Source organism: Aquarana catesbeiana, linkage group LG06, assembly GCF_042186555.1.
Source record: "Aquarana catesbeiana isolate 2022-GZ linkage group LG06, ASM4218655v1, whole genome shotgun sequence".
Lineage (NCBI taxonomy): Eukaryota > Metazoa > Chordata > Amphibia > Anura > Ranidae > Aquarana > Aquarana catesbeiana.
Window position 1 is genome coordinate 229525141 of NC_133329.1, and position 22757 is coordinate 229547897.

Genomic DNA, 22757 nt, shown 5'->3' on the forward strand with positions numbered 1-22757 from the left:
TGCCATCGAGGGGCTCAGTCTGCCCAGTGCATCTCGGCCCAGCCTCTACACTAAAAGAGGAAAAAGCTACACTAAAAGAGGAAAAAGAGGGACGTCACTAAGGCCTCTTACTAACATCTTTTCGTGCTCCGCCCAAGCCCTGACCACGTCCAGGCCCCCAGCTGGGATGCCTGGTATTGTCACGTTCGCTTCCCCCCTGTGGTATTGGCCGAGATCCTGTTGCCATTCCCAACTTTCTCAATATGATTAGGGCACCTATTTTCAGGTCTTTTAACTGGATAACCCTTTAACATTGAGCAATTATGGCAAAAATAGATTTTTTTTTAATACACATTATGATTGTTTATACCAGTGAATTTCACCATTTGTATTGAATGAAACTGATTCATTTAGTGTGTTTTTTTGTTGTGATTGTGAACAACTAGGGATGCACCAAATGGGTTTTTTGGTGCCGAAACCGATACCGAAAATAAATCTTCCTTGATACCGAAACAGCACCAATACCGAAAGTGACTGTTTTTAAAAATATTTTTATACAGGAGATGGTCAGAGACTGGGGACATGGTACAGGAGATGGTCAGAGACTGGGGACATGGTACAGGAGATGGTCAGAGACTGGGGACATGGTACAGGAGATGGTCAGAGACTGGGGACATGGTACAGGAGATGGTCAGAGACTAGGGACATGGTACAGGAAATGGTCAGAGACTGGGGACATGGTACAGAAGATTATCAGAGACTAGGGACATGTTACAGGAGATTGTCGGTGACTGCAGACACATTACAGGAGATGGTCAGAGACTGCGGACACGATACAGGAGATGGTCAGAGACTGCGGACACGGTATTGGTGATGGTCAGAGACTGCAGACATGGTATAGGAGATGGTCAGAGACTGCAGACATGGTAGAGGAGATGGTCAGAGACTGGGAACATGGTAGAGAAGATGGTCAGAGACTGGGAACATGGTAGAGGAGATGATCAGAGACTGCAGACATAGTACAGGAGAAGGTCAAAGACTGCGGACATGATACAAGAGATCAATGCAGCCTCACCAGTGCCCGTCATGCAGCCCGCGTTTGCCCCTCAGATGCAGACCACATGTGCCCATAAGATGCAGCCTGCCTGTGCCTATGAGACGCAGCCTCACCTGTGCCCATCATGAAGCCTGCCAGTGCCCGTCATGCAGCTTGCCAGTTCCTGAATCAGAGCGGTGATCTCCATGTGTCACGGAGCTGCATTTGAATTGTCCGGGTCGCAGTAACGATGTCCCGCCTCCTGTAATCACGTCACACTGATTCAATGTCCCACCATTGGATCAGTGTGCCATCTGTCACAGGAAGCGGGACATTGTTACTGCGGTCTGTGTAGTTAAAGTGGTGTTCCGGCCTAAATGATACTTTTTAAATAAAAATACCCCTATAATACACAAGCTTAATGTATTCTAGTAAAATTAGTCTGTAAACTAAGGTCTGTTTTGTTAGTTTATAGCAGTATTTTGTTTTATAAACTTACAGCAGGCCGTGGCCATCTTAAGTGTGGGCATCGGAAGCCACACTGTATTTCTTCCTGGATCTCATCCTTGCAGATCTCGCACATGCTCAGTGCAGCACAAGCAGCGTAATAGGTTTCAGGTCAGGTTTCCATAGCAACGGCAGTGTCAGAGGAAGTTGCCGCCCCTTCCCAGAAGGTATTGCAAACAGGAAATGATGCGATGGGCCACGGCCAGGGAAGAGGAAGTGAAAAATGAATACAGCAGATATACAGTAGGTGCTAAGAAAAATTTTTTTAAAATATCCAATTTGTTTACAGTGCACAGTTTAGTGAGGGATGCTGAAGATGTTGTAAAAGTGGGTGGAGCTCCACTTTAAGCTCCGTGACACAACGGAGATCGCGGCGAGGAGGGATGGAGGGGAGGAGGAGAGGAGAGGACTGCGCCGTGCCAGAAGGACACCCCCGTAATGGGCAGCACCAGGGATGGGGACCCGCCCCCATTTCGGCGCAGTTATCGGTGAGATTTGACGAAAAGGCCATTTTCGGACGATATGTTTCGGCGGCCGAAAATTCAGTGCATCACTAGAAACAACCCATTGTTTACAATTGTCATAGTTACTACATAGTTTATTTTTGTTGAAAAAGGACACAAGTCCATCTAGTTCAACCAATAAAAGGGAAAAAAAATTAAATAAATTTTACAATCCTATACACAAAATGTATGGAAGAGCCCTGGGGCCATCATTTAAAAAAAAATACAGAATTATGAGTCTGAAAAAAAAAAAAAATTTTTTTTTACAGAATTCTGAGTTTGAAAGTCAGAATCCTGAGTTTGAAAGTCAGAATTCTGAGATTCAAAGTCAGAATTCTGAGTTTGAAACTCAGAATTCTGAGATTCAAAGTTAAAAAAAAAAAAAAAAAAATCTACAGAATTCTGAGTTTATAAATATAGTAGTCTCTATTAGGAAGATTTTAGGACCAATGAGCAATAAGGTAGTAACACCCACAGATCATCATTCTGCAGACATACATGTCTTCTGCTCTGTATATGAATATGTAAATCTAAGTTACAGCACACAGTATAGGGAAGCAGGCAGTGCTGGGTTCTCTGGTTCCTCTACTGTATTAATTAGTTCCTCGGTTTGCTGTCTTATCCTTCTTCTCTGTCATCTGCTCCAACATAAAGAGCCATGCTGAAAACATGTATATTGTGTGTGAGTGGGGGACACAGCTTCCATAGATAACAGAACACAATGGCCAGCACACCTCTGCACCCCAACTTGTAGGACACATTGCACTATTGCCCCTACATGAGGGAATTGTGAATGGCTAGAAGGCAGCAGGACAATGTGTGTCTATGGTCATAACAGATTAATCATAGCAATTAATTGTATGGGCTGATAAGGTGTGTCACACACAATTTATCTCATATTAAACATAAAAAGCATTCACAAAATGTCCTTAAGTGATAGCTTAGTGGTTAGAGTAACAGGCTTATAGTGTTGAAAGTTGTGGGTTCTAATCCAGTTCAGGGCATAATCTTTAGTTAAATATTTTCAATATATTGATTTTATATTAAACATATTTTAAAATATATATATTTTATTTATATATCCAAATTGATTTCAAGGCATATTAACAAAGACATATTGATAAAATTGTTGTATATGCTGACTACTATAAATTAGAGTAGGGATTTTTTTTACAAATCTGTGTATATATTGGGATGATTTTGGTGACATGGGGCCAGTTCTCAATTTCAGGAGATTGTCCCTGGAAGTTGCATGATAACCCATCATATCTTATAACTTCACCCTGAGCGCTGCACTATAATCTGTGTGTACTACAATGTACACGCCCATATCTCCCCTTCATTGATTGGCTGCACTACAATGTACACGCCCATATCTCCCCTTCACTGATTGGCTGCACTTTATCCCCACTGACACCGATGCAGCGCCATTTTCCTCTTAGCTACACCATTGACACAGAAATTTTTTCCATCCAATGACACCCCCGATGCAGGGTCATTTTTCCCATCCAGTGACACCACCGATGCAGGGTCATTTTTCCTATCCAATGACACCACCGATGCAGGGTCATTTTTCCTATCCAGTGACACCACCGATGCAGGGTCATTTTTCCCATGTAATGACACCACCGATGCAGGGTCATTTTTCCCATCTAATGACACCACCGATGCAGGGTAATTTTTCCCACCTAATGACATCACCGATGCAGGGTCATTTTTCCCATCTAATGACACCACCGATGCAGGGTCATTTTCCCATGTAATGACATCACCGATGCAGGATCATTTTTCCTATCTAATGACATCAACGATGCAGGGTCATTTTTCCTATCCAATGACACCACCGATGCAGGGTCATTTTTCCTATCCAATGACACCACCGATGCAGGGTCATTTTTCCCATCCAGTGACACCACCGATGCAGGGTCATTTTTCCCATCTAATGAAATCACCGATGCAGGGTCATTTTTCCCATCCAGTGACACCACCGATGCAGGGTCATTTTTCCTATCCAATGACACCACCGATGCAGGGTCATTTTTCCTATCCAATGACACCACCGATGCAGGGTCATTTTTCCTATCTAATGACACCACCGATGCAGGGTCATTTTTCCTATCTAATGACACCACCGATGCAGGGTCATTTTTCCTATCCAATGACACCACCGATGCAGGGTCATTTTTCCCATGTAATGACATCACCGATGCAGGGTCATTTTTCCCACCTAATGACATCACCGATGCAGGGTCATTTCTCCCATCTAGTGACATCACTGATGCAGGGTCATTTTCCCATCCAATGACATTTCGGCCGCTAGCGGGGCACTTTTACCCCACGCTAGCGGCCGAGAAAGGGTTAAAAACGCCCGCAATGCACCGCAATAGCGGCGTTTTTCTGGCAGTATCCCAGTGTTGCCCCATTGATTTCAATGGGGAGCAGTGGTGGAGGAGCGGTAAACACATCACTCCAAAGAAGCTGCTGACAGAATTTTTTTTCCTGTCCTGCCAGCGCAGCACTCCGGTGTGAAAGTCCTCGGGTAGAGTAATGTGAAGTCCTCGGGTAGAGTAATGTGAAGCCCTCGGGTAGAGTAATGTGAAGCCCTCGGGTAGAGTAATGTGAAGCCCTCGGGTAGAGTAATGTGAAGCCCTCGGGTAGAGTAATGTGAAGCCCTCGGGTAGAGTAATGTGAAGTCCTCGGGCTTTCACACTGGAGACAATGCTGCAGCTGTTTGAGGGCGGATTGCAGGCACAGTGTGAAAGGGGTCTTACATACTACAAATATATATTATATTATATATATATATATATATATATATATATATATATATATATATATATATATATATACATACATACATACATACACACACACACACACACACACACACACACACACACACACACACACACAGATACAGATACAGTATTTTGGTCTGCATGCCACTATTTTCCCAGAATTCCCACCTGAAAGGGGGGAGGGGCACAGTTTGTGAACTTCCCCCTGGGTACTGGCAGAGGGCGGGGCACCTGAGGACTTCACATTACTCTACCCGAGGACTTCACATTACTCTACCCGAGGACTTTCACACCGGAGCGCTGCGCTGGCAGGACAGGAAAAAAGTCCTGTCAGCAGCTTCTTTGGAGCGATGTGTTTACCGCTCCTCCACCGCTGCTCCCCATTGAAATCAATGGGGCAACACTGGGATACCGCCAGCAAAACGCCGCTATTGCGGTGCATTGCGGGCGTTTTTAACCCTTTCTCGGCCCCTAGTGGGGGGTAAAAGTGCCCCGCTAGCGACCGAAATGTCATTGGATGGGAAAAATGACCCTGCATCGGTGATTTCATTAGATGGGAAAAATGACCCTGCATCGGTGATTTCATTAGATAGGAAAAATGACCCTGCATCGGTGGTGTCACTGGATGGGAAAAATGACCCTGCATCGGGGGTGTCATTGGATGGAAAAAATTTCTGTGTCAATGGTGTAGCTAAGAGGAAAATGGCGCTGCATCGGTGTCAGTGGGGATAAAGTGCAGCCAATCAGTGAAGGGGAGATATGGGCGTGTACATTGTAGTGCAGCCAATCAGTGAAGGGGAGATATGGGCGTGTACATTGTAGTACACACAGATTATAGTGCAGAGCTCAGGGTGGAGTTATAAGATATGATGGGTTATCATGCAACTTCCAGGGACAATCTCCTGAAATTGAGAACTGGCCCCATGTCACCAAAATCATCCCAATATATACACAGATTTGTAAAAAAAATCCCTACTCTAATTTATAGTAGTCAGCATATACAACAATTTTATCAATATGTCTTTGTTAATATGCCTTGAAATCAATTTGGATATATAAATAAAATATATATATTTTAAAATATGTTTAATATAAAATCAATATATTGAAAATATTTAACTAAAGATTATGCCCTGAACTGGATTAGAACCCACAACTTTCAACACTATAAGCCTGTTACTCTAACCACTAAGCTATCACTTAAGGACATTTTATGAATGCTTTTTATGTTTAATATGAGATAAATTGTGTGTGACACACCTTATCAGCCCATACAATTAATTACTATGATTAATCTGTTATGACCATAGACACACATTGTCCTGCTGCCTTCTAGATATTCACAATTCCCTCATGTAGGGGCAATAGTGCAATGTGTCCTACAAGTTGGGGTGCAGAGGTGTGCTGGCCATTGTGTTCTGTTATCTATGGAAGCTGTGTTCCCCCCCCCCCACTCACACACAATACACATGTTTTCAGCATGGCTCTTTATGTTGGAGCAGATGACAGAGAAGAAGGATAAGACAGCAAACCGAGGAACTAATTAATACAGTAGAGGAACCAGAGAACCCAGCACTGCCTGCTTCCCTATACTGTGTGCTGTAACTAAGATAGATTTACATATTCATATACAGAGCAGAAGACATGTATGTCTGCAGAATGATGATCTGTGGGTGTTACTACCTTATTGCTCATTGGTCCTAAAATCTTCCTAATAGAGACTACTATATTTATAAACTCAGAATTCTGACTTTGAAACTCAGAATTCTGACTTTGAAACTCAGAATTCTGACTTTGAAACTCAGAATTCTGACTTTGAAACTCAGAATTCTGACTTTGAAACTCAGAATTCTGACTTTGAAACTCAGAATTCTGACTTTGAAACTCAGAATTCTGACTTTGAAACTCAGAATTCTGACTTTGAAACTCAGAATTCTGACTTTGAAACTCAGAATTCTGACTTTGAAACTCAGAATTCTGACTTTGAAACTCAGAATTCTGACTTTGAAACTCAGAATTCTGACTTTGAAACTCAGAATTCTGACTTTGAAACTCAGAATTCTGACTTTGAAACTCAGAATTCTGACTTTGAAACTCAGAATTCTGACTTTGAAACTCAGAATTCTGACTTTCAAACTCAGAATTCTGACTTTCAAACTCAGAATTCTGACTTTCAAACTCAGAATTCTGACTTTCAAACTCAGAATTCTGACTTTCAAACTCAGAATTCTGACTTTCAAACTCAGAATTCTGACTTTCAAACTCAGAATTCTGACTTTCAAACTCATAATTCTGTATTTTTTTTTAAATGATGGCCCCAGGGCTCTTCCATACATTTTGTGTATAGGATTGTAATATTTATTTAATTTTTTTTTCCCTTTTATTGGTTGAACTAGATGGACTTGTGTCCTTTTTCAACAAAAATAAACTATGTAGTAACTATGACAATTGTAAACAATGGGTTGTTTCTAGTGATGCACCGAATTTTCGGCCACCGAAACATATCGTCCGAAAATGACCTTTTTCTCAAATCTCACCGATAACTGCGCCGAAAATGGGGGCGGGTCCCCATCCCTGGTGCTGCCCATTACGGGGGTGTCCTTCTGGCGCGGCGCAGTCCTCTCCTCTCCTCCTCGCCGCGATCTCCGTTGTGTCACGGAGCTTAAAGTGGAGCTCCACCCACTTTTACAACATCTTCAGCATCCCTCACTAAACTGTGCACTGTAAACAAATTGGATATTTTAAAAATTTTTTTCTTAGCACCTACTGTATATCTGCTGTATTCATTTTTCACTTCCTCCTCCCTGGCCGTGGCCCATCGCATCATTTCCTGTTTGCAATACCTTCTGGGAAGGGGCGGCAACTTCCTCTGACACTGCCGTTGCTATGGAAACCTGACCTGAAACCTATTACGCTGCTTGTGCTGCACTGAGCATGTGCGAGATCTGCAAGGATGAGATCCAGGAAGAAATACAGTGTGGCTTCCGATGCCCACACTTAAGATGGCCACGGCCTGCTGTAAGTTTATAAAACAAAATACTGCTATAAAACTAACAAAACATTAGTTTACAGACTAATTTTACTAGAATACATTAAGCTTGTGTATTATAGGGGTATTTTTATTTAAAAAGTATCATTTCGGCCGGAACACCACTTTAACTACACAGACCGCAGTAACAATGTCCCACTTCCTGTGACAGATGGCACACTGATCCATTGGTGGGACATTGAATCAGTGTGACGTGATTACAGGAGGCGGGACATCGTTACTGCGACCCGGACAATTCAAATGCAGCTCCGTGACACATGGAGATCACCGCTCTGATTCAGGAACTGGCAAGCTGCATGACGGGCACTGGCAGGCTGCATGATGGGCACAGGTGAGGCTGCGTCTCATAGGCACAGGCAGGCTGCATCTTATGGGCACATGTTGTCTGCATCTGATGGGCAAACGCGGGCTGCATGACGGGCACTGGTGAGGCTGCATTGATCTCTTGTATCATGTCCGCAGTCTCTGACCCTCTCCTGTACTATGTCTGCAGTCTCTGATCATCTCCTCTACCATGTCCGCAGTCTCTGACCATCTTCTCTACCATGTCCCCAGTCTCTGACCATCTCCTCTACCATGTCTGCAGTCTCTGACCATCTCCTCTACCATGTCTGCAGTCTCTGACCATCACCAATACCGTGTCCGCAGTCTCTGACCATCTCCTGTATCGTGTCCGCAGTCTCTGACCATCTCCTGTAATGTGTCTGCAGTCACCGACAATCTCCTGTACCATGTCCCCAGTCACCGACAATCTCCTGTACCATGTCCCCAGTCTCTGACCATCTCCTGTACCATGTCCCCAGTCTCTGACCATCTCCTGTACCATGTCCCCAGTCTCTGACCATCTCCTGTACCATGTCCCCAGTCTCTGACCATCTCCTGTACCATGTCCCCAGTCTCTGACCATCTCCTGTATAAAAATATTTTTAAAAACAGTCACTTTCGGTATTGGTGCTGTTTCGGTATCAAGGAAGATTTATTTTCGGTATCGGTTTCGGCACCAAAAAAACCATTTGGTGCATCCCTAGTTGTTTCCTTTCATGCTATCCATTGTGTACAATTGTGTTGCTAGCTGTGATTGGTCACAGTGATCACATGGTACAGACAGAGCTAATAACAGCACATATTTACCATGTGATTAGCTGTGGCCAATCACAACAAAAAAACACACTGAATGAATCAGTTTCATTCAATACAAATGGTGAAATTCACTGGTATAAACAATCATAATGTGTATTAAAAAAAAATCTATTTTTGCCATAATTGCTCAATGTTAAAGGGTTATCCAGTTAAAAGACCTGAAAATAGGTGCCCTAATCATATTGAGAAAGTTGGGCATGGCAACAGGATCTCGGCCAATACCACAGTCGCCCAAGGGGAAGCGAACGTGACAATACTAGGCATCCCAGCTGGGGGCCTGGACGTGGTCAGGGCTTGGGCGGAGCACGAGAAGATGTTAGTAAGAGGCCTTAGTGACGTCCCTCTTTTTCCTCTTTTAGTGTAGCTTTTTCCTCTTTTAGTGTAGAGGCTGGGCCGAGATGCACTGGGCAGACTGAGCCCCTCGATGGCACGTAGCACCGTACAACAAGCAGCTGACCCCCCCCTCGATGGCACGTAGCACTGTACAACAAGCAGCCGACCGGGAGGGGGGTTACACAACCAGATAGCTGCGGTTTAGCTGACACAGTTGAAAGATAGGAGCAACAGGGCCATGTACTCTGTACAAGAGAATGACCCTCCTAATGGTGTAAATGTCTTTATTTCTCCATGCTCTCTTTTCTATTGTTCCTAAAGAAATGATAAAATGTTGGTCACTGTTACACATGTGTTATACCCAACTGTAAAGCCTTGACTAAACTCAATAAACAAAGTTTACAAAAGAAAATTCTGATCACTTTCCTAGAGTAGTACACTGTTACTATGGTAACAATGTATTCCTCTGATCACAGTGCGTAAAATAAATAATTGTATTTTTTTTTCAGATATATACCATAGTTTATGGACTCTATAACTTTCCTACAGATTAGAGTTGTCCCGATACTAGTGTCGAAATCGGTACCGAGCATTTGCTCGAGTACAGCACAGATCTCCCTTTATAGACTTCAATAACGCAGCCGACAGCCATCTTTCTCTCTCTTGAAATCTATACAGGGGGATTGCGGTGCTTGTAACTCCCCCCACCGATGTGCCGATTACCCCTGACTGTACCTGTATCCTCCTCCTGTATCCTCCTCCAGTCCCCCTCTGTGTCCTCTCCTCTGTGCTTCTCCAGGCTCCTCCGGTCCCCCTCCGTGCTCCGTTCCCCACTGCGTGCTCTGCTGCCCCCTTTTCTCTGTCAGGATGGAGAGCGGAGTAAGGAGCCAGTAAATATGCCATTTACCGGCTCCTACCTTTTCCGAATGAACAGAGTCAGTGACTCTGTTCATTTATAACTGAGCATAGTAAACTGTGTTTACAATGCTTCAGTTTATGAATGGAGAGAAGCCACTGTCTCCTGTCCATTCATCTCCAGTGCAGCTGAGGCTGCAGAGAAAGGGACTGGGGAATCTGTGTCCTCAGTTCCTTTTTCCCCTGTCGCAAAGGGAAGATGTCAGGGATCAAAGACCCCTGACATCTCACCAAAGCCCCCCAACAGGGCTGATAAAAAAAAAAAAAAAGAATTGTAATAAAGACTTAAAAAAGGTTAAATTGTAAAAATATTAAAAATAAAAAACACACTGACACCGTCCACTAGCCCCCCCCCCCCCAAAGAAAAATAAATTAAAAAAAAAAAAGTATCGGTAATCGATATCGGCGAGTACTTGAAAAAAAGTATCGGTACTTGTACTCGGTCTTAAAAAAGTGGTATCGGGAAAACCCTACTACAGACTAAATAATATACACTGATTTGGGTAATTTTCACCCAAAGAATGCAGCATTTTGGCCTAAATTGTTGAAGAAATACAATTTTGAAAATAAATAATCTAACAGAAACGAAGAAAAACACATTAAAAAAAAAAAAAAAAAAAAAAGCAATAAACAATCAAAAAACCCAGTGGTGATTAAATACCACCAAAATAAAGCTCTATTTGTGTGAAAAAAACTATAAAAATTTAATTTGGGTGCAGTGTTGCATGACCTCGCAATTGTCATTCAAAGTGTGACAGTGCTGAAAGCTGAAAATGGCCTGGGCAGGAATCACTTTCATTTCAAGTGGTTCTTAAGGCAGAGAAAGATTTACGTTAATGCATTCCCTGCATTAAAGTAAAAAAATGTTCCAGTGGGAGTAGAGCCCCCTCTTACCCATTATACTTACCTGAGTCCTATCTCGATCCAGAGTTGTGCCTATCTGCAGCAGCACTGTTCTTGCTCTCCCCTCACAGGACAGAGAAGCAGCAGTGGGAGCCATTTGCTCCTGCTGCTGTCAATCAAACCCTGTGGGCAGAGAGCAGGGGCGGGGCTGAGCAGCACTGTGTGTGAGTTTATTAATACACTCAGTCCAGCTTGGGCACACTGAGAAGCGGAGGAGCCTGGCATGCCAGGAGGGGCTCCAGAAGAGGAGGAAGTTTGGGCCACTCTGTGCAATAGCATTGCATAGGGCAGGTACGTATAGCGTTTCTTTTTTTTTAAATGTGCCTTTACAAATGCTTTCAGATACAATTTTCTTTGCACCTTACCTGTTTTTCTGTTGAAGATATAATAAATATTCATCGTGCTTCTCATCAAAATCATTCTGTTTATCGTAGTTTCGCTAAAAAAATAAAAAAATAAAAAAAAAAACCCCACAAGTATTAGTTTAAGTGAGGAACACTAGAGGTATATTGGTATACATGTATAATAAATTACTGTTAACAGTGAATAATGTTCCTTGAGAAGCACAATCTGACTACCTACCCAGCTAAATACAAAGTAGAAAGCTCAAAAGAACCCATTCTACAGAAAGTCTTTAAGGATGCTTACCTTTACAAAAAAAAATATAAATGTAAATTTTTCTTTGCAGGTAAGAAAATTTGCTTTTATTATTATTTTATTAATTTTTTTCAGGACCCTCTAAAGCATTGCAGCCACGATCAGCAGAATTGGAGGAAGAGCAAGCAGGTGCTGAACATGTTACAAGTTACACCCTAAATATGGGTGTAACATGTTCAGAAAGGTAAACTTATCCTTTAACCATTTGCAGACCGCCCCCCCCCCCCCGCACAGGCAAAGCAACATATCCGTACACTGCTGCCTGCTTCTGGGTTTACGGTGCGTGCATGTGTGCCCACCCACTGACTCCCACTAATGACTCATGGCTGGGATCTGCTGATTAGCTGTGTGCTATCACAGCCCCGAGTTGACAATTAACACAGAACTCTGTACAGAGGGAACAATCTCTGTTTCTTATCTCTAAGCAGAATCGCCACCTGGTCAGACAGGTGTCCCGGGGGGACAGGACAACCTGCAGAGGGCAGCGGGAGGGGGCCAGATGTCTCTCCCTGCTGCTTGTAAAAACGATCCAGCAGCTAGTTAGCTGTTCGGACTGCTTTTACAAGAGTGCTGGCAATCCCCTCTAAACCCTGCCGCTTGCCCATGTAAGGAAAAAAAAAAAAAAAAAAAACACACACACACTTCTTTTTCTGCGCCCGGAACAGCATGTCCTGGGTGTTGGACGATAGGAACATCCCTGCACTGGTGATGTCAGTGACAGTCAGTCAGTCTCCAAATACCACCCCCCCCCCCTCCCACCCCCCGTGTCAGTGAGTTTTAGATTACCCTCTACACTATCGCAGTCCTATTATAATTCGCTGATCACCGCCAATAGTAGTATAAAAAAACAAAACAAAAAAAAACTCCAATATATATATACACACACACACCACTATAGTTTGTGGACGCTATAAAACTTTCATGCAAACCAATCAATACACTTATTAGAGTTTTTTTTAATCAAAAGATGTAGCAAGGATTAGGAAATGAAACCTGGTAACCCCCAGATTTTCCTGGAGGGGGGGGGGGTATTTATGTATTTATGTTGTGTCGTCCTTGAGATGTTAGTTTATTGAATGAATACTCATTTGGTCTCGGCTTTTTATGAAGACGTATTGTGTTTTGTAACCTTATGCTTAAAAAAAATAAAATAAATTTAAAACCAAAACATGTAGCAGAATACATTTTGGCCTAAATTTATGAAGCATTGAAATATTATTTTATTTATTATTTATTTATTTATTTTTTTTTTTACTCCTCCACGCAGTACAATTCAACCAAAGCAGAACATATCTGATTTTATATCAGAGCAACATTTTGTTTAAAAGTGTGTCAGAAAATTAATGAGAAAATTTGACTTACCACATTTTTAGTATTAGATCTGGACTGCCTTCTTACATGGCTTCCCATAGATCTACCTACAAAACATACAATAAGGTCAGTGTTGCTTCTGCTTTTTGTAAAAATGTAATTTTTTTTTTTTTTTGCAAAAATGTCATTTTTTTTTTGCATGAGACAAGATACAAGAATAATAGAAACAATACCTGAATAATGAGAGAAAGATGAAATGACAGGTTTAATTAGATTTGAATTCCATGATCGATCTAAGCTTAAATCTGCTCTCACCCCCTTTTAAATCCTGCCCTGTAGAAGGAAGATGCTTATACTTACTTATTCTGAGGGCACTCCTGGTCTGGTCACGTGATCAGCTCCCAGGGGTCACCGTCGGGGGAGAGGAGAGACAGCCGACAATGGATGCCCCATAGTAAAACTTCTGGGTGACGTCACCGCCTAGGCATTTAAGGTGTAGTCCACGCTCTCTCCAATGGAGCTGGTCACTGGGAACATCACATGACCAGAACGGAGTGCTCTGAGAATAGGTAGTGTGGCAGAGCGAACACGTGCCAACTAACAGCTTAGTTAGATTCTGGGATTCCACTTTTAAAGTTTACCATCACCAACATGAGCATATCCTCAGTTTAAAAATATGTTCTTATCTAAAGTGCCTTGAAAAAGTATTCTTACCCCTTGGAATTTTCCAAATTTTGTCATGTTACAACCAAAAACGTAAATGTATTTTATTGTGCTTTTATGTGATAGACCAACACAAAGTGGCACATAGTTGTAAAGTGGGAGGAAAATGATAAATGGATTTAAAAATGTTCTACAAATAAATATCTGAAAAGTGTGGCATGCATTTGTATTCAGCCCCCTTTACTCCGATACCCCTAACTAAAATCTAGCGGAACCAATTGCCTTCAGAAGTCACCTAATTAGTAAATAGAGTCCACCTGTGTGTAATTTAATCTCAGTATAAATACAGCTGTTCTGTGAAGCCCTCAGAGGTTTTGTAGAGAAGCTTCGTGAACAAACAGCATCATGAAGGCCAAGGAACACACCAGACAGGTCAGGGATAAAGTTGTGGAGAAGTTTAGAGCAGGGTTAGGCTATAAAAAAATATCCCAAGCTTTGAACATCTCACAGAGCACTGTTTAATCCATCATCTGAAAATGGAAAGAGTATGGCACAACTGCAAACTAGTGATGCACCGAATTTTCGGCCACCGAAACATATCGGCTGAAAATGGCCTTTTCGGCATTGTGCCGAAAAGGAAATCTCGTTGATAACGGCGCCGAAAATGGGGGCAGGCCCTGGTGCTTCTGGTGCGGCGAGCCGCAGTCCTCTCTTCTCCTCCTCCCCTCCCTCGCCGCGATCTCCGTTGTGTCACGGAGCTTAACTACACAGACCGCAGTAACAATGTCCCGCCTCCTGTGACAGACGGCACACTGATCCAATGGTGGGACATTGAATCAGTGTGACGTGATTACAGGAGGCGGGACAGCGTTACTGCGACCCGGGCAATTCAAATGCAGCTCCGTGACACACGGAGATCGCCTCTCTGATTCGGGAACTGGCAAGCTGCATGACGGGCACTGGCAGGCTACATGACGGCACTGGCAGGCTGCATCTCATAGGTACAGGCAGGCTGCATCTTATGGGCACATGTGGGCTGCATCTGAGGGGCAAACGTGGGCTGCATAACGGGCACTGGTGAGGCTGCATTGATCTCTTGTATCATGTCCGCAGTCTCTGACCATCTCCTGTACCGTGTCTGCAGTCTCTGACCATCTCCTGTACCGTGTCTGCAGTCTCTGACCATCTCCTGTACCGTGTCTGCAGTCTCTGACCATCTCATGTAATGTGTCTGCAGTCACTGACAATCTCCTGTACCATGTCCCCAGTCTCTGACCATCTCATGTACCATGTCCTCAGTCTCTGACCATCTCCTGTATAAAAATATTTTTAAAAACAGTCACTTTCAGTACCGGTGCAGTTTCGGTTTTCGGGATCAGGGAAGATTTCTTTTCGGTATCGGTATTCGGCACCAAAAAAAACCATTTGTGCATCCCTACTGCAAATCTACCAAGACATGGCCATCCACCTAAACTGACAGGCCAGGCAAGGAGAACATTAATCAGAGAAGCAGCCAAGAGGCCCATGGTAACTCGGGAGGAGCTGCAGAGATCTATAACTCTGGTGGGAGAATCTATCCACAGGACAACTATTAGTCGTACATTCCACAAATCTGGCCTTTTTGGAAGAGTGGCAAGAAGAAAACCATTGTTGAAAGAAAGCCATAAGAAATCCCATTTGCAGTTTGCAAGAAGCCAAGTGGGGGATGCAGTAAATATGTGGAAGAAGGTGCTCTGGTCAGATGAGACCAGAATTGAACTTTTTGGCCTTTAACCAAAACGCTATGTGTGGTGGAAAACATTGCACATCACCCGGAACACACCATCCCCACCGTGAAACATGGTGGTTGCAGCATCATGTTGTGTGGAAGCTTTTCTTCAGCAGGGACAAGGAAGCTGGTCAGAGTTGATGGGAAGATGGATGGAGCCAAATACAGAGCAATCTTAGAAGAAAACCTATAATGCACACGAGCGGACTTTTCGACCGGACTGGTTCGACGGATCGAGTCCGGCGGACAATCCGATTGTGTGTGGGCTTTAATCGGATCTTCAGTGGACTTTTTCAGTCGAAAATCTCACGGACTTTAGATTTGAAACATGCTTCAAATCTTTCCAACGGACTCGAGTCCGGTCGAAAAATCCGCTCGTCTGTATGCTAGTCCGACAGGCGAAAACCCACGCTAGTGCAGCTATTGGCTACTGGCTATCAACTTCCTTATTTTAGTCCGGTCGTACGTCATCACGTATGAATCTGTCGGAATTTGGTGTGATTGTGTGTAGGCAAGTCCGTTCGTTAAAAAAATCAGTTGAAAGTTCGTCGGACCAGTCCGGTCTAAAGTCCGCCCGTGTGTACGCGGCATTAGAGTCTGCAATAGACTTGAGACTGGGGCGGAGGTTCACCTTCCAGCAGGACAATGACCCTAAACATACAGCCAGAGCTACAATGGAATGGTTTAGATCAAAGCACATTTATGTGTTGGAATGGCTCAGTTAAAGTCCAGATCTAAACCCAATTGAGAATCTGTGGCAAGACTTGAAAATTGCTGTTCACAGACGTTCTCCATCCAATCTGACAACTTGAGCTATTTTGCAAAGAAGAATGGGCAAAAATGTCACTCTAGATGTACAAAGCTGGTAGAGACATCCCCAAAAAGACTTGCAGCTGTAATTGCAGTGTAAGGTGGTTCTATAAAGTATTGACAAATGCACGTCATACTAAAAAAAAAAAAGTTTGAAAACCATTTATCATTTTCCTTCCACTTCACAATTATGTGCCACTTTGTGTTAGTCTTTCATATAGAATCCCAAGAAAATACATATACATTTTTGGTTCTAACATGACAAAATGTGGAAAATTTAAAGGGGTAGGAATACATTACAAGGCACTGTACGTTGACATTTTTTTTTGCATTTGCTCACTTCGCCACATTATTCCAGGGATCCCAAAGCCTGAAGAGGCTTCATTAGCCAGTGTACCATCCACTTCTAGGTTTAACCTTAGACTTTCCGATCAGATCAGGCCAAGATGGCCTAGATCAGGGGTCCTCAAACTTTTTAGACAGGGGGCCAGTTCACGGTCCCTCAGACTGTTGGGGGGCCGCACTATAGTTTAAAAAAAATATGAACTAATTCCTAAATTCCTATGCACACATCTTTTTTGTAGTGCAAAAGAATAAAAGAATGAATAATAAATAATAATATATATAGGGGATGGACAGGGGGACAGAGGGATAGACAGGGGGACAGTGGGATGGACAGGGGGACAGAGGGGGGGGGGCAGTGGTTTGGACAGGGGTACAGTGGGATGGACAGGGGGACAGTGGGATGAACAGAGGGGTGGACAGGGAGGGGGACAGTGGGATGTTCAGAGGGATGGACAGTGGGGTGGACAGGGGGACAGAGGGGGGGACAGTGGGGTGGACAGGGGGACAGTGGGGTGGACAGGGGGACAGTGGGGTGGACAGTGGGGTGGACAGTGGGGACAGAGGGGTGGACAGGGGGACAGAGGGGTGGACAGAGGGGGGGGACAGGGGGTGGACAGAGGGGGGGACAGGGGGGTGGACAGGGGGACAGAGGGGTGGACAGGGGGACAGTGGGATGGACAGAGGGGTGGACAGTGGGGACAGAGGGGTGGACAGAGGGGGGGACAGGGGGGTGGACAGGGGGGTGGACAGGGGGACAGACAGGGGGACAGACAGGGGGACAGAGGGGGGGACAGGGGGACAGTGGGGTGGACAGGGGTCCTCACTTGTTAGTAGGCTGTTGCCTGAAGCCTCCTGTCTCGCTGTCACCCTCCGCGCCTCCTGTCTGCATGAGGAAGACGTGAATCCACGCGGGACTGTGCTGGAAACTACACTTCCCAGCATGCAGCACGGCACACGGAGCCCTCCATTACTGGGGTGGGGGAGGCGGCTTGAGCGGAGCGGATATGCTCCCTGCCAAAGCAGAGTGGACCTACCCAAGCCGAGCCGACCTGGCCCCGGCCCGAGCCTGGCCTGTCGGGAATCCGGCCCTGGGTGGGGTGGGCCGGATAAATGTCCTCGGCGGGCCGCATGTGGCCCGCGGGCCGTAGTTTGAGGACCCCTGGCCTAGATTGTCTCCTTATTGTTCGGAGAAGCCTTGACATAAACTACCTAGGGTTGGGACAGGAATGTACCTGTGAAAACCTTGACAAATTCCTGAACCTCTTCTACAGCAACTTTGAGAAGTGTGGGCGAACATCATCTGCTGCCAGTGCCCTTTTATGCCTCCATCAGGCATCTTTGACATTGGACAAACCACAAATAGAAGGGGCGCATACACCTAGTGCATTATCCCAAGCACTTTATTAAAGGAGGATCCAAGAATATACTCAAAAACCAAACATGGAATGATAACGTATCAGGATACAGAGTCCAGAAGTCCGTCCTCCAACCTCATGGGATCACATGACTGGCGGAGCTAAATGGTGCATTTTGGGGTACCTATTTCTCAGAGTAAAGACTTAGGAGTCATTACTATCAGACTCCTACTTACCAGACCGGTGAGTCCGCTTGGGCAGAGAGTAGGCTCCCTTACGCGTCCGACTCGCGGCCCCTGGTAAGGTAACACGAAGCACAGGAGTGCGGAGTGGTATGAGAGCCTGTGAACTAGAGTCCAGATGCTGGTGGAATAGCAGTCTATGAACAGCAGGTGCAGGCTGGAACACAGGCGATGAGACTGAGCAGGATGGTCAGGAGACAGGCTGGGTTCGGCAACAGACTGGCAGCAAGGTACAATAGGAGCAGGCAGAAGCAGAGTCAAACAGGCCAAGGTCGGGTACAGGCAGCAAACAGGGGAATCCAAGGGCAATCCGGGTCGTCAGGAGATCAGGTAAACAGGAAGACAAGACAGGAAACAGGAACTACGGCACAGGAAGCTGATGATTAGGCAGCACTGAACAGAGTGCCTGACAAACTTAAATAGGCCGGCTTGCTCACAGGCACTCCCTCTGGTGGCCAATCCCATGACCAGCAAGGTGAGCTCTCTGACAGTGCCCCCTCCCTAAGGGCAGCCTCCGGATGCCCAGCTGGGCCAACTTGGAGGCATGAACATTTCTGAAAGTCTGTAAAAGTTCCGGGGCATGTAAATTGTTTTCTGGTTCCCAGGAATTGTCCTCCGGACCATACCCCTTCCATTTAATAAGATACTGTATTTGATTGCGCCTTTTCCTACAGTCCAGGATAGCCTCGATTTTAAACTCCTCCTCGTTACTGATCATAACAGGCTCAGGAGGACTGGTACTACGGTTGGGGAAAGGATCAGGAGCGACCGGTTTCAGTAAGGAGACATGGAAAACCGGGTGTATTTTGAAGGAGTCCGGCAGACTGAGCTCGTACGCTACGTTGTTTATTTTTCTTCTCACCGAGAAGGGTCCCATGAATTTAGGCCCTAGTTTCCTAGAAGGGCAAGCCATTTTTAAGTTAGTTGTGGACAGCCATACTTTATTGCCAGGTTCCAGGATAAGCTCCCCGCGCCTCTTCTTGTCGAACGTTTTTTTATAAGAAGCCTGGGATTGGGCCATTGTTTCCTGCAGAAGTTTGTTGTTGGTAGAGAAGAATTCCAATGTCTCGGTCACTGCCGGGAGGGAGCATTCAGGTATTGAGCTGGGTAGAAAGGAGGGATGAAATCCATAATTGGCAAAAAATGGCGTCTGGTTGATGGCTGAGTGCAGGGAGTTATTGTATGAAAACTCCGCAACTGGTAGCAGAGAAACCCAGTCATCCTGGGAAAAGGCCGAGAAACAACAGAGGTACTGCTCCAAGGTTTGGTTGGTTCTCTCCGTCTGGCCGTTTGTCTGAGGGTGATAGGCTGAAGAGAACGCTAACTCAATTTCGAGGGAACCACACAATGCCTTCCAGAACCTGGAGGTGAATTGGACACCCCGGTCCGAGACGATATTAGAGGGAACCCCATGTAATCTCACAATTTCTTTAATGAAGATCTTCGCCGTTTCCACGGCTGAGGGTGTGCCTTTCATAGGCAAGAAGTGAGCCATTTTTGACAATCTATCAATTATGACAAAGATGGTGGAGAAGCCTTCGGATGGGGGCAGTTCCACAATGAAATCCATCGCGATCATTTTCCAAGGTCTGTCAGGGATGGGCAAGGGTTTCAGTAAGCCCCAGGCCTTCGTCCGAATATTCTTGCTTCGGGCACATGTGTGGCAGGAACTGACGTAATTCCTACAGTCCTCGGCCAACTGTGGCCACCAAAAGGTGCGCTGCACCAGTTCGGTTGTCTTCTGAGCCCCGAAGTGCCCAGCCAACTTGTGGTCATGGCAAAGCTCTAGTACTGGTACCCTAAGGCTCTCAGGAACCATGATCTTCTCCTTATGCCAGAGTAAACCATTTCTTAGGCTGGTCTCAGTGGGTTGGGGTATAGTTGTGGAAGCTTGCCTTATTCTGGAGATTAAATCCCCCTGAAGTAATAAAAAATTTCCTGCAGGGAGGATAGTGTCCGGAGGGACGGCTTCTTTGGAGTCATGGAACATTCGTGAGAGAGCGTCTGGTTTGATGTTTTTGGAGCCGGGTCTGTAGGTTATATGAAATTGAAAGCGAGAGAAGAAGAGCGCCCATCTGGCTTGTCGCGGTTTTAGTCTCTTGGCAGATCTCAAGTACTCCAAGTTCTTGTGGTCCGTGTAGATTAGAATAGGATGTACAGCACCCTCCAAAAGATAGCGCCACTCCTCCAGAGCCGTCTTGATGGCCAGAAGCTCCCGGTCTCCTACATCGTAGTTTCTTTCAGACACCGATAATTTGCGAGAAAAAAAAGCTATTGGAAACAGAAGGGCCTTGGGGTCCTGACATTGGGAGAGTACAGCTCCTACTGCGACCTCTGAGGCGTCAACCTCCAACACGAATGGCAAGGCAGAGTTAGGGTGTTTGAGGATGGAGGCCGACGTGAATAATCCTTTTAATTTTTCAAAGGCCAATTGAGCCCTACTGTCTTGTTAATTCAGTAATGGGGGCGATGATCTTGGAAAAGTCTCTGATGAATTTCCTATAGAAATTGGAAAATCCAACGAAGCGTTGGACCCCCTTCTTGTCCGTAGGTGCGGGCCAGTCCAGGATGGCGGACACCTTTTGAGGGTCCATTTTAATACCTTCCACTGAAATGAGCCCCAGGAATTGGATGCATTGGAGTTCAAATTCACATTTATCGAGTTTAGCATACAGCCCGTGTTGCCTGAGCCGGGCGAGGACATTCCGGACGTGCCTGCAATGATCAGTCAGTGATGATGAGAAAATGAGAATGTCATCGAGGTAGACGATGACGTAGAGATCCAAAAATTCCCGGAAGATGTCGTTCACAAAATGTTGGAATGTGGCTGGGGCATTGCATAGACCGAAGGGCATAACGCAATACTCGAAATGCCCAAAACGAGTGCGAAAAGCGGTTTTCCACTCGTCCCCCTCCCGGATACGGATTAAATTATAGGCTCCGCGAAGATCCAGTTTTGTGAAGACAGTTGCCGTTCCTAGCCTCTGGAATAATTCAGGCACCAGGGGTAAGGGGTAGCGATTCTTGATCATTATCCGATTTAATTCCCGGTAGTCGATACATGGCCGAAGGGAATGATCTTTTTTTTCCACAAAGAATATGCCTGCGCCGGCCGGAGATGTGGACGGGCGGATGAACTTTTTCTTTAAATTCTTATCAAGGTATTGTTTTAGTGTATCCAATTCCTGCTCAGTCAATGGAAAGATCCTACCGAAGGGTACTTCGGTTCCAGGTAGCAGCTCTATAGGGCAATCATAGGGCCTGTGTGGCAGTAGAGTCTCAGCACCTTTCTTGCTGAATACATCAGAGAAATCTCGGTAGGGTTCTGGGATGGCTTGGTGTGAGTTGGTTTCAGGGTGTAGGCCGAGGAGTTGAGGTATCTCATGGGCCATTCTTGGCAGGCAATGTTGTTGGCAATAATCAGAGAGAAACTCCACTTTCCCAGAAACCCAGTTGATATGGGGGTTATGGCCCAGCAACCACGGCATGCCCAGGATGACAGGGAACAGGGGAGAGGAAATGACATCTAGACGGAGGAATTCCTGGTGTTGAGAGTTTATAGTAGCTATTATAGGGATAGTCTCTTGAATGACAGGACCGGAACAGAGGGCGGAACCGTCTGCAAGGTGGACAGCCAGGCTCTGGGTCTTGAGTCGGAGTGGGATATCATGCTGAGCTGCAAAGGCCTGGTCCATGAAGCAGCTGCATGCTCCGGAATCAACGATGACTGGAACTTGGATAGCCTTTCCGGGAAGCTACAAAGTGACAGAGATGGTAAGGTGAGTACTAGGTTTTGGCATGATAGTAGCACATATACGAGCATAAGAACGACACTTACGCGTCTTGTTGGGGCAGACGCTGGCGTAGTGCCCAGGTTCCCCACAGTAGAGGCATAGGTTAAGGTTACGTCTTCGTAACTTCTCTTCAGGAGTCAAGGAAGGACGGAGCAGACCAAGCTGCATAGGCTCTGATGTGTCGAAAACTGGAGAGGTTGGAGGAGCCAAAGGCCTACTAGGAGGACTGGGAACCTGTGGAAGCATCCAAGTGGGTCGATAGGCACTGGCGTCGTTCTTTCAGACGACGGTCAATTTGGATTGAGAGGTTAATTAATTCTTCCAGGGTCTGAGGTATCCCAACCCGTGCTAACTCATCCTTGAGTGGATCGGACAAACCCATTCTAAACTGATGACGCAGAGCCGCGTCATTCCATGCCGTATTGGAACTCCAGCGCCTAAATTCAACAGCATAGTCCTCCGCTGCCCTGCGGCCTTGCCGAAGGGAGTGCAGGGAAGCTTCAGCAGAAGCAGTTAGTTGAGGATCCTCATAAAGTTGAGACATCGCCAAGAAGAAGGCGTCCAGACTTTCCAGGGCATCTGACTTTTGTTCCAGAAGGTGATGGGCCCAGGTTTGAGGCTCACCGGACAACAGGGAAATAACAAAGCC

The 22757-nt window shown here is 45.4% G+C and overlaps 1 protein-coding gene across 6 annotated transcripts in view; it reads right to left on the reverse strand.

The window, feature by feature from the left end:
• KATNIP (katanin interacting protein) overlaps positions 1–22757 on the reverse strand; it is a 310890-nt gene that overhangs the window by 233140 nt on the left and 54993 nt on the right. For all 6 annotated transcript variants that reach the window (XM_073633024.1, XM_073633020.1, XM_073633023.1 and 3 more), the window contains 2 exons: positions 13183–13238; positions 11529–11602 (listed from right to left, as the gene is read on the reverse strand). In XM_073633024.1, the coding sequence (XP_073489125.1) occupies positions 11529–11602; positions 13183–13238 (130 nt within the window). The remainder of the gene's footprint in view (positions 1–11528; positions 11603–13182; positions 13239–22757) is intronic.